Source organism: Chiloscyllium plagiosum, unplaced genomic scaffold (genome assembly GCF_037043375.1).
Source record: "Chiloscyllium plagiosum isolate Xiang-an unplaced genomic scaffold, Cpla_swu_hap1 HiC_scaffold_9, whole genome shotgun sequence".
NCBI classification, from domain to species: Eukaryota; Metazoa; Chordata; class Chondrichthyes; order Orectolobiformes; family Hemiscylliidae; genus Chiloscyllium; species Chiloscyllium plagiosum.
Window position 1 is genome coordinate 77,893,122 of NW_028270147.1, and position 12,645 is coordinate 77,905,766.

General features: G+C 40.1%; 1 protein-coding gene and 1 pseudogene across 3 annotated transcripts in view; both read left to right on the forward strand.

Moving 5' to 3' along the window:
• kcnt2a (potassium channel, subfamily T, member 2a) overlaps positions 1-12,645 on the forward strand; it is a 712,068-nt gene that overhangs the window by 257,644 nt on the left and 441,779 nt on the right. For all 3 annotated transcript variants that reach the window (XM_087990852.1, XM_087990853.1, XM_087990854.1), the window contains exons 3-4: positions 4,735-4,814; positions 8,934-9,033. In XM_087990852.1, the coding sequence (XP_087846978.1) occupies positions 4,735-4,814; positions 8,934-9,033 (180 nt within the window). The remainder of the gene's footprint in view (positions 1-4,734; positions 4,815-8,933; positions 9,034-12,645) is intronic.
• Positions 8,001-8,549, forward strand: LOC122554681 (large ribosomal subunit protein uL2 pseudogene; annotated as a pseudogene).

Here is a 12,645-nt window from a genome sequence, read left to right on the forward strand (position 1 = left end):
GTTGCAGTTGGAATGCCATGCTTCTAGAAATTCTCATGCATGTCTCTGTTTGGCTTGTCCTAGGATAGATGTGTTGTCCCAAAGTGGTGTCCTTCCTCATCTTACATACAGATAAGGAAGAACGCCACTTCAACTGGGACAACACATCCATCCTAAGACAAGCCAACAGAGACATGCACAATAATTCTAGAAGCATGGCATTTCCCAACAGAACTCTAGCAACAAACACATTGATTTGGATCCCTTTTACCACCCATTGAGAAAAAGAACAGGAAATGACATCTCTGCAGGAAATGATGTCACCAACCCAAGGAAACCTAAACACATAAATAGAAAGTGAACCATGCCACCAGTGCTTCATCCGGAAGGTCATTGATGATGTTACCCAGTATGGTGATGAAACGTCTGAAAATGAACCTTCTAGCTCAGCGAGCAAACTTACATCCACAACCTCAACCTGAGCTACAAATCTTCTCAAAACTCGATTGGTTCTCAGATATTTGAACAGCTTGGGGCAGGGAACAAGAGAGGTGATTTGATCCCGACAGATCAGGAGCTGTCTTTCTGTTCTCTACATCAATAACTTCTTTGCATGTGAAGAAAACCAGTTTGACATTGCTTCAGCACTTGTTGCAAGCTGTGACTTTGACCTGATAAGGTGAACCAGCCACCTTGTATCTCTTGCAAACCAGTGGAAGCATCTGGAGAAAAATGACTAAAAAGCTAGGTTCTGGCCAGCAGAAGACTAGTCTGTACTTATATTTAACTCTTCAACTTCTGTGATGTCTCTGAGAGTAGCAGGGCTTGATTTCCTGTGTGCCATCCCACTTACACTTTGCACAGTGTGCTCTTTTTAAAGGCGTACTGTGATGATTTCTTGAAGATTAAATTGCAAAATCCTCTTTTCTCTCATTCCTTGGAATAGCAGCTTCCAAAGTACCCTGGATCCTGGAAAAGTCCCAGCAGATTGGAAAACTACAAAATGTACAATGCCTGTTTAAGGAAAGAACAGAAAGCAGGAAATATACATCAGTTGACCTAACTTCTGACATTGACAAAATGCTGGAATCCATTAGTAAGAAAGTAGTACCATGTTAATTTTTAAATAAAAATCCCAAGTAGAGTCAAAGTGGTCTGTGAAAGGACAACCGTTTTGACAAATTTATTTGTGTTCAAGCATGATGAATGTGTGGGAATGAGTTGATGTGAAAGATCACTTACAGCGTAAATGTTACTATGTGAGTTAGGAGCAGAACATACCAGGGACATGTGGGACAGTACGCTAGCTCAGTGGTTAGCACAGCTGCCTCACAGCACCAGGGACCCAGATTTGATTCTTGTGTGATTATCTAGGTGGAGATTGCACATTCTCAGAGTCATAGAGGCATAGAGATGTACAGCACAGAAACAGACCCTTCGGTCCAACTTGTCCATGCCGACCAGGACCCAATCTAGTCCCACCTGCCAGCACCCAGCCCATACCTTTTCTATTCATATACCCATTCAGGTGCCTTTTAAATGTTGCAATTGTACCAGCCTCCACCACTTCCTCTGGCAGCTCATTCCACACATGTAGCACCCTCTGTGTGAAAAGGTTCCCCCTTAGATCTCTTCTATATCTTTCCCCTCTCACCCTAAACCTAAGCCCTCTAGTTCTGGAAACCTCCCCACCCCCCTGGGAAAATACTTTGTCTATTTACCCTATCCAAGTACCTCATGATTTTATAAACCTCTATAAGGTCACCCCTCAGTCTCCGATTCTCCAGGGAAAACAGGCCAAACCTGTTTAATCTCTCCCTAATGCTCAAATCCTCCAACCCTGGCAACATCCTTGTAAACCTTTTCTGAACCCTTTCAAGTTTTGCAACATCTTTCTGATAGGAAGGAGACCAGTATTGCACGCAATATTCCAACAGTGGGCTAACCAAAGTCCTGTACAGCTGCAACATGACCTCCCAACTCTCAATACTCTGACCACTAAAGGAAAGCATTCCAAACACCTTCTTCACTATCTATCTACCTGCAACTCTATTTTCAAGGAGCTATGAACTTGCGCTTCAAGGTCTCTTTGTTCAGCAACACTCCCTAGAATTTAACCATTAAATGTATAAATCCTGCCAAGGTTTTCTTTCCCAAAATGCAGCACCTCACATTTATCTGAATTAAATTCCATCTGCCACTGCTCAGCCCACTGGCCCATCTGATCAAGATCCTGTTGTAACCCGAGGTAACCACCTTTGCTGTCCACTACACCTCCAATTTTGGTGTCATCTGCAAACTTACTAACTATTCCTCTGAAGCTCTCATCCAAATCATTTATATAAATGACAAAAAGTAGATGACCCAGCACCGATCATTGTGGCAATTCACAGGCCTCCACTCTGAAAGACAAACCTCCACCACCACCCTCTGTCTTCTACCTTTGAGCCAGTTCTGTATCCAAATGGCTAGTTCTCCCTGTATTCCATGAGATCTAACCTTGCTAACCAGTCTCCCATGGGGAACCTTGTTGAATGCCTTACTGAAGTCCATATAGATCATGTTCACCGCTCTGCCCTCATTAATCCTCTTTGTTACCTCTTCAAAAAACGTAATCAAGTTTATGAGACATGATTTCTCATGCACAAAGCCATGATGACTATCCCTAATCAGTCCTCACCTTTCCAAATACATGTACATCCTGTCCCTCAGGATTCCCTCCAGCAACTTGCCCACCACTGATGTCAGGCTCACTGGTCTGTAGTTCCCTGGCTTTTCCTTACCACCTCCCTTAAATAGTGGCACCATATTAGCCAATCTCCAGTCTTCCAGCACATCATGTGACTATTGATGATACAAATGCAAATATCTCAGCAAATGGCCCAGCAAACATTTCCCTAACTTCTCACAGAGTTCTAGGTACACTTGATCAGGTGCTGGGGATTTATCCACTTTTATATGTTTCAAGACATCCGACACCATCTCTGTAATATGGACATTTTTCAAGATGTCACCATCTATCCCTACATTCTATATCTTCCATGTCCTTCTCCACAGTAAACACTGATGCAAATACTCATTTAGTATCTCTTCCATCTCCTACAGCGCCATACAAAAGCTGTGTTCCTGATCTTTGAGGGACCCAATACTATCCCTGGTTACCCTCTTGTTCTCAATGTATTTATAAAATCCCTTTGGATTCTCCTTAATTCTATTTGCCAAAACGATCTCATGCCCGGTTTTTGCCCTCCTGATTTCCCTTTTTAAGTATACTCCTACTGTCTTTATACACTTCTCAGGATTCACTTGATCTATCCTGTCTATACATGACATCTGCTTCCTTTTTCTTAATGAAAATCTCAACTTCTCTAGTTATCCAGCATTCCCTATACCCACCAGCCTTTCCTTTCACCCTAACTGGAATATACTATCTCTGGACTCTCGTTATCTCATTTTTGAAGGCTTCCTATTTTCCAGCCATCCCTTTACCTCCGAACAGCTGCCCCCTATTTGCTTTTGAAAGTTCTTGCCTAATACCGTCAAAATTGGCCTTTCTCCAATTCAGAACTTCAACTTTTAGATCTGGTCTATCCTTTTCCATCACTATTTAAAAACTAATAGAATTATGGTCACTGGCCTCCAAGTTCTCTCCCACTGACACCTCAGTCACCTGCCCTGGCTTATTTCCCAAGAGTAGATCAAGTTTTGCATCTTCCCTTGTAGGTACATCCACATACTGAATCAGAAAATTTCCTTGTACGTACTTAACAAATTCCTCTCCATCTAAACCTTTAATACTATGGCATTTTCATGGGTTTCGTCCGGGCACTCCAGTTACCTCCCACAGTCCAAAGATGAGCATTTTGCGTAGATTTGCAATGCTAAATTGTCCATAGTGTCCAGAGATGTGTAGGCTAGGTGAATTAGCTGTGATAGATGCAGGGTAAGAGGATAGGGTGTGCCTAGGTGGGGTGCCTCTTCAGAGGCTGAATTGTCTCTTTCTGCACTGTAGGAATTCTATGATTTGATGATTCTTAGATATATTAGCATGAATTGGGGATAGGGTAATTAATAGAAAATGGAAAGTCTGGACATTTTTAGGTAGATTATCTTTGGACAGCCGCAGGGTTCAGTGTTAGAGTTTCAAATATTCACATTATAACTTATAAAGTGAAACGTGATTTTAATGAAATGTTTATTGAAGGGTGAATGCTTCAATGTGTGATGTCTCCCATTTAAGACAGAAATTAATAAAGAATTTCTTCTGTCATTAATCTTTGCCTGCTGAAGGTGGAGAATCCCAATGAACGTTGAGCATTGTATATATTCATGGCTGGATAAGACAGACAAATTTTTGATTGAAAAGGGATTTGAGGATAGTGGGTGGAGCAGGCGGGACAGTGGAGGTAAAGCTACAATTGGATCAGCATGGTCTAATTAAATAGTAGAAAAGGTTATAGGAACCACTGGACATACTCCAGTGCTGATATGTGTCAGTGAATCAGAACATCCTGTGGTGATGTTGCTCCATTAGATCACAATACAATCTATTTTGACCAGTGATTGTTTGGAATTTGTGCAGACAAAAATCATTATCTGTGTTCAAATGTATTCACTTATTTCAACTATTATAAATCCAACCATGGTTCTGTGAACGTTACTTACATAATTATTTTTCTTGTTTTTTTTTTTAAATAGAAAGAGATTAATTCCAAGTATCTGAAAGTTGTCTGTTCTGTTTTGGTTCATCCACAGGGTACAAGTCGAATTTTATGTGAATGAAAATACATTCAAAGAACGTCTCAAGCTGTTTTTCATAAAAAACCAAAGGTCAAGTAAGTACCTTCCAATGATTACTATCATTTCTGTAGCTGAGCTTGAAGGAAATCATACCTTTGTGCTGACTTTGCTCAAGACAGGATGAAATGAAACTTTAGAGGCTCTGAATACCTAACTTTCTTTGGATTATTCTTTAGCTGTTCTAAAAGTGGCTAACGTTTTCATACCTTGTCCCCCAAGATCTTGCAGCTTGCTGCTTCCTTTTCACCCTGACAGACAGTAATAGATGAGAATAACTCCCCCCTCCTATTTATTTCTCAGCCCCCTTGGGTTGCCCCTACATTCCTGATGAAGGGCTTATACCCAAAACATCGATTGTCCTGTTCCTCGGATGCTGTCTAACAGGCTGTGCTTTTCCAGCACCACACTTTTTGACTCTGATCTCCAGCAACTGCAGGCCTCACTCTCTCCTCCAAGGTTAACTAGTAGCCAGCACTGCTTATGACTTAACGTCAATTGTAAAACAAGACGTGAGGGGGATACAGGATGTGATTGTAGCCTCTGGATGGGAATGCAAGTCAGGCCAGTTCCTTTCTTTGGAAACTCCAGTTGGTCAGCTCTGCCCTCTTGGGGGAGACACCCAATACCCACTGCATCCAGAACTTGGACGACATGTAATAATCATATCAATCCTTTGAAATAGATATCAAAAAATGCACTCTAAAAATCCATTCTAGTAGTCAGTGACAAAACACAAGCGTGCATATTTTTAAAAATGATTCTGACCCAATGCAAATGAAAGTTTAAATCCATTCATGTGGTCAAATTCTTGTAAAAACTGGTGAACTTTGCTTACATCAAAGAGAGAGAATCATTTGACAACATATCAACCTGCTGAAGAAGATTTCTGCAGCTCTTAAAACTCAATCAGTTGTTCATAATGGAAACCATGACAGATTGTGGACAAAGAAGCTCGTTGACACTTCAAGAAAAGATGGCTTTTTCTTTCAAAGCTGTGGTCAGTCAAAATAGACCAGGAGTAGGTGTCTTTTTTTGTTTAAGGGGAAGCTGCAAACCCTTCTCCTTAAATTTAAAGGGCTTTTAAATCACTTTAGATCATAACATTGTAGTTCCCAAGGACTGTTTTCTAGTCTTGAATGCATTATAGTACTTTCCCCAGTGAAAAGAAAGTGCACATGTGAGAACTTACAAAAAGCTTATCAATTAAATGTCAAATAATCTGTGCAGGGCAGAGTTCTATGGTCAATCTTTGCATTGAAAATGTATCTAACTAATAAGGCAGCAACTTATATGATGCTTGAAATGAACAAACTGTTTTAAGAATTCTGTCTGTAAATAAGGACTGTTTCAGGTGGTTTCCAAAACCCAGCCATTCTGCCTAAAATACCTTCACACAGGAAAAATCAAAATACACCTTGATTGTCAATTGCAACCCCAATATCGGTCAAACTGTGTGCATGGTCATCACGTCAGACGTTTTTCACTTTCAGAATGGCCACATGAAAATTGCTAGTTTCCTGAGTGGATAAGGAGGGTGACCTGTCTGTTGAGTTTGGGGGTTGAGGAAGGGGAGGTTGGGAGCTCCAATTGCCCCAGTCTGGGTGCAGGCCAAGGCATGGATGAGAGACAATGGGGTGGCTTCTGAAAACTATACCTTCCCCTCAACTCGAACATCTCACAACCGCTCCCACCCTGTGGCATGTGCCCCTGAACAAAAGTTTAAAAATGCCTTTTTACCACAGGATTCTCTGAGGCGAAGGCCTCAACCAGCAATTTTCAGGACTGAGGAGCAGCTGGCCTCTGATTGGCCAGTAGCCTCTGTTGTCCTGGATACCAGTGTCAAGGTGGGAAACCCACCCACGCTCACTTGCCGGCTCTTAATGAGTTGATTGGCGCGCGAAAGGTGGATCTTTCTTGGTGATGGGGATTGGCATGTTAATTGACATCGACAATGCTTGCCTCCACACATTGAGAAAAGCAAAAGGAAAATCACACACTTAGTAAACCTCTACCCGGGGACCCATAAAGGTTCAGTCATTGAATATACTCAAGTCTGAAGAAGGGAACATTTTGAATTAAAGGGAAGGTGAGGATTATGCATAATAGTTAGGTTAGTGGTGTTAAGGCCAAAATTGAATCAGTTGTGTTCTTATTGAATGTTGGAACAGCCCCAAGTGGCTCTAAAGCCAGTTCATGCTCTCAAATGTTGTTCTTCTGTTCTCAAATGTTTATATACCATTTCATGGAGAGTATTTACAGACTATTAAAATTATTTATATGCCTGATTTATAAATTACCTTGTGCATTCAAAGTCTTGATCCCCATTGTTTGTTCTCTCTTCATTCTATTTATTTTAATCAATTCTAGTAGGTAGCTTCCTCTGCTTTGATGAAATATCATTTGAAATATTAAGCTATCTTTTCATTCAGATCATCTGTGCATTTACTATATCTTTTTTTAATTTCAGATTTCCCATACTTGAGATTGTTCCCTTTTATCTATTAAAACTTATTGAACTGTTCCATCATTCGGATAATTATGTCTTCTGGGTTCAAAGAATAATGCCAATATACTGCAGGGATCAGTGTCAAGTACAGTGCAATGTGTAGCCAGCAAATATGAATTATACAGCATCTTAAACTCCACTAAGTGATAAGAGGAAGGCTTGTGTGTAATTACAAACATGTGTGTGTGATGGCCTACTCACCAGTGCCTGAATTTTCACATTAGAAGGCTTTTATTGGATGGTCCTGCTTTCTTTTAGCACTGATAAAATTCAAATGAAAATTGTCTAACGACATGCACTTTTTGAGACTTTGGGATTACCTCCTTGATTCCTGAATGACCTTGCTACTTTTGCAATTAATGCACTTCAATTAGATTTGGTAAACAGCAAACAAATGGAAATTATTGGTTACTTCTGCTTTGTGCTTTTGGAATGTTGAGTTTATAATTATTCAGTTATCTTCTGATGTTTCCTTTAAGGATGGGAGTGTATGTGTCCTTGTGGTTTGAGAAGATGGCTTTGTTGTACACGTATTTTGACTCGAGACTGTGTGTGAGCTGATTGTCATGATGAATGTTACTAACAACTCCACACTATTTAATCATTTTTGTCTGTTTTGTCTGCTGTCATTGGAAGAAAAACACTTTCTAGTCCAACCAGAAGAATATCCTGTAGTTAAGATTTCATTTATTGCATGTTAGCACCTAGGTACACGATGGGTCATCTAATAGGAGACCAGATAAAGGGTGCAGGCTCCATCCTCCATCTTCAAAGCTCATGTGAAACACAGGATAGGTTCTGTAACATTGAGAGCTGTGGACTTTGCTGAGCAACATGGTTATATCAAGGGTATTGTAAAGTATATGATTCATGACCCTGGCAGTGGTGCTCCTTTTGCAAAGGAGGTGTTCCGAGATCCCTACTGATTCAGAAGAAGGACTGATCTATTCACTGCAGCAGAGAGTATTCACACCGGTCAGTTTATTACTGTGGAAGAAGGCTCAATTGAACACTGGAAATGTCCACCTGTGGGTACTATGCCAGAAGGCACCATAGCATGTTGTCCAGAAGGGAAGCCAGGTCACTGTGGTACCTTGCCTGTGCCTCTGGTAGTTACACCGCAGTCATTTCCCATAATGCCGAGATTAAGAAAAGTCATGTTAAGTTACCATCAGGTTCTAAGAAAGTTGCTTCCTATGCTAACAGAGCCATTGTTGGTATTCATACTAAGGACATTGTTACAGAGACTTTGAGGAGGACCTAATTGTTAGGTCTCACTCCTTTAGGATCTGGGGCTGACTTGCTCACAAACCCAGATGACACTATCATAGTGGATAGTGTTCATGGCATCCTCAGTATTATCCTATGTACACTAGGTTTACTCGTTTGTGTTTTTGAATAAACTAGTTTTGGCACACAACAGTAATTTTTTAATGGAAAATATCTTTGGATAAACAAATGTCAGTATGGTATTATAAAGATTATGGTGTACATTTACTCTCCTTTTAGCCATATAACTTAATCAACTTTTTTATGGTTTGAACATAGAATTGAATTTAATTATGGTCTCGTAAGTGAAGAAAATTTATTAGTTCAACTGAGGAAAGTGTATTTTTGCATTTGACTGAGGACTTTTGAATCATTTCAGGCCTAAGAATACGTCTGTTCAACTTTTCTCTCAAGCTCCTCAGCTGCTTATTGTACATTATTCGTGTCTTACTTGATGATCCCAGAGAAAGAAATGGATGGTACGTACAAAAAGATTCATTTCTTTGAACTCAAACAACTCTTTGATTACAATGTTGTTTTAAATTTGTACAAGTGGAGCATCATGATTATAAACATTAGTTGTCCAATAAGTCAAAACCCATCTTGCCATTTTACTACTGTCTAGGGAATACCACATTCATGAAGATTCTGCTACATGTAGCCTAAATAGAGTGAGCAATCTTTGTTTGATGTGTATGAGACATGTCATGTATGCCGTAAGCCTTCCTAAAGGCAGGTCTCTGGCTGATTGTCTGTTGTACTTTATCCTGCGCCATTTTCATCATTCATAGTTTGCCAATACCATTCACCATTGTGGACAGAAGGAGGAGGTAGGTTCCAAACCTATCTCAACTAGGACAGAAACTTAAACTTTGTAGTTAGTGATTCTGAACTAGACACTAGCCGCTAACTAACTGAGTGAACTGACCTAACTGTAATTGTAAACTTATAAGGGTTAATTGTACATGGTCAGACTTCTGGCATGGAGCTTTTTGGTATGTAGAATTCACCAGGGAATTGCAGGTAAGATTGGATCATTTTCTGCTAGAAAACAATAACAAGATCCTATCAGCAGTCTCTTCAAGGGGAGCAGCATTTATACACTCAGCCGCAGGAACAATAATATTATTATCCACATCAATTCAACTATCTCTTGTTCCCATTAGTCAGTAATAATTTTGTACTGTGTTTTGACAGCTCATTTCTTGTTTTATCATTGTATTTACTTATGTTTTCTGGATATAGGTTCTTATTGATTTCAGTTTTCTAGCATTCACTGAATAAGAATTTATGTCACTTGGTAGCACAGTGAAAAACAGAGAGACAATCATCAAGCCTTTTTGTCTGGCATTTATCAGGACAAGAATGCCAACTTTCAAACAATCATGACAATTTATACCGCAGTAGAAAAGGGTGCTGATTGGTCTGCAAGTTGCTTCTGGTTGAAGCATTGCCGGGGGAAAGTAGCAGGAACCATAGGCTGTCCCACCTCTCAGGTAATTCAACAGAAGCCTGAGGCCTGAACTTATTCTGTTTTGCCGAGTATTGATCACTGCACAAGAGTGATGTGGCTTCTAGCAAATGTAAATGAGCCATGTTATGAACATGACTGATTATCGAAAGTTAGTTGTTGTTTGTTGACCAGGGGCTTGGAATAGGTCAGGTACAATATGTCATCGAAGATTGTGATGCTGGAAAAGCACAGCTGGTCAGACATCATCTGAGGAGCAAGAGAGTTTTGAGCATAAGCTTTTCATCAGGAATCAGGGTACAATCTATAGTCAATTGGCAAAACCCCAAAAAAACTCTCTTCAGTCCCAGATGTGATTTTGCAATTAGGCAGCACATTCTGAATAATCATGTTTTCATTAATAGAACTACTGCAATGCAGAGAGAGTCCATTCAGCCCATTGAGTCTGCACCAAACCTTCAAAGAGCATGCCACAAAAAACCCAGTTGCCATCCTATTGTAACTTCACATTTACCATGACTGATTCACCTAGCCTGCACATCCCTGGGCAAAAAGTGGGAAGTTTAGCATGGACATTTTTGGTCTACGGAGGGAAAGCAGAGCACCTGGAGGAAGCCCACACAGACATGGAAAGCATGCAAACTTCACACAGTCATCCAAGGCTGGAATCAAACCTGGATCCCTGGTGCTATGAGGAGGCTATGCTAACTCCTGAGCCCATTGTACCACCCTTGGCTGCACTCTCAACCAATTTAACACAATCAATTAAGATTGTAACAAAACTCATTCATGCTTGCTAGAAACATTATGCACTTATATGCAGGGATCCGTTCTCTGCAAACAAGATGAAAATGTTAAATCCTTATCACTGAGGTGAATTACTCAGGAGCTTAGGAACCTATACATCCCTGTTTCTTTCTCCATCATCTAAGTTGATTTGCCAGTGAGTAAGCACTTTGTTTGCCTGTAGTATAAGTTATTATGAATCTAACTTTTTAAATAAAAATTTGATGAACCTTTAGTTTGGACCAAAATATATCTACAAGATGATCAGATTTACTGCTTTTGCTGTTCTGGATAATGCATTATGAATAAAAAAGAACACTGGTGATACATCTGTACACTCTTTATTTCTGCCACAAATTGTGATCCTGATTTTTCTCTTTGATGAGATGAGGTGCATCTGCATTATAGCAAAAATGGGAAACCCAAGTCCAATCGTAGACCTGGAATTTCTCATTTTCGCAGGGATGGAATTCGTGCACACATGATACTCAAACCACTGGCCATTTAAACTAACCATTTACCTCCAATGAAACCTGGTTTAGGAGTCTCTGGTGTCTGGAACTTTAGTGTGGGGATTAGACCAGGTAAGAATAGGTCTCTTCTCAGAACATTTCTTTTAATAGCCAGAATACCCCTTTGAACAGTTGTTGTACCCTTGTGGATATGGCCCCATGATATCTTAGGATGGGAAAAGGGTTTTAGGTTTCCCTTGGACTGTTAAGTATGGACAAGATTGTGTATGTGAAAAGTGCACAAACCCATTGGAACTTTCCATCATGACATGACGTTGAGAAGCGTTAACAGGTTTTGACCTTTTGACAAGTCATATTGATACAAGTTTTTATGAATAACCGTACATCTGTGCTGTCTTCACAATGGAACATCTAACAAGTGAGCATTTTTGATGGATAGCTCTAACTGCTTTCAGAATGAACATTTAATTTTTACATAAGGAATTGAGCAGTTGAGTGAAATGCCAGTCTAAAGAGTCACTTGAAGGAATTTCAGTGTTTTGGATATCTTTGATGTCAGAATCTTTTTTGTTCTGCAAAAGTGACGTTATCAATAGACTGATAATTTTATTTTCTGCCATGATTGCTCCTGACTTATGCCCATGTTAGATAATAGGTGAGTTTGCACAGAGATAGGAGGGAAAAGGGGAGGTATGAGTTTGTAAAGATTTGGCATGGGGCGATTGGAATGATTGCAGGCATAGGGGGTTTGAGGAGCCATTGAAAATGTATTGTTTGACAGGAGGATATAAAGAACCATGGAAGAATAGGTAGGTGGCAAAGGGTGGGGAATGGTTCTATAAGGCTTTGAGGGTAGGTTCAGAAGCATACATTGGAACGTGTGGAGTGAAGAGAGGAAGAACAGGAGGAATGCTTTATGTTTTATATTTAAACTTTGAGCACAATGCTGAAATCACTAGGCTGGTTGTTTTGCCCAGCCTGCTTTAGGAACCAGCAATGTCCTCTGCTGTCCCTGGGTCATCAGCCCATCATTCTGGTCTGACAATGGGGAGTGTGGGATGGTCATTTTTAAAGACTGGGATCTCATAGTTTGGATGTCTCCAGCCTCTGTGCACCCAATTCAGGAATTGAAACCAGGTCCTCTCTCTCCAATTGTCATGTTAATATAATCATTTCTCAAACATGTAGATTGTCAGAAATGACAAATGCTTTACATAATTAATCAATCTAATAATAATGTGTGCAGTATGTAACTGAGCATTATCCTCAACTTGAGAATGTTTTACAACCTCAGAATAGATAGTGTTATGAAGGTGTAAAGGGTACTGTACCTTAGAGTTGAAAGCTAGCAAGGACTTAAA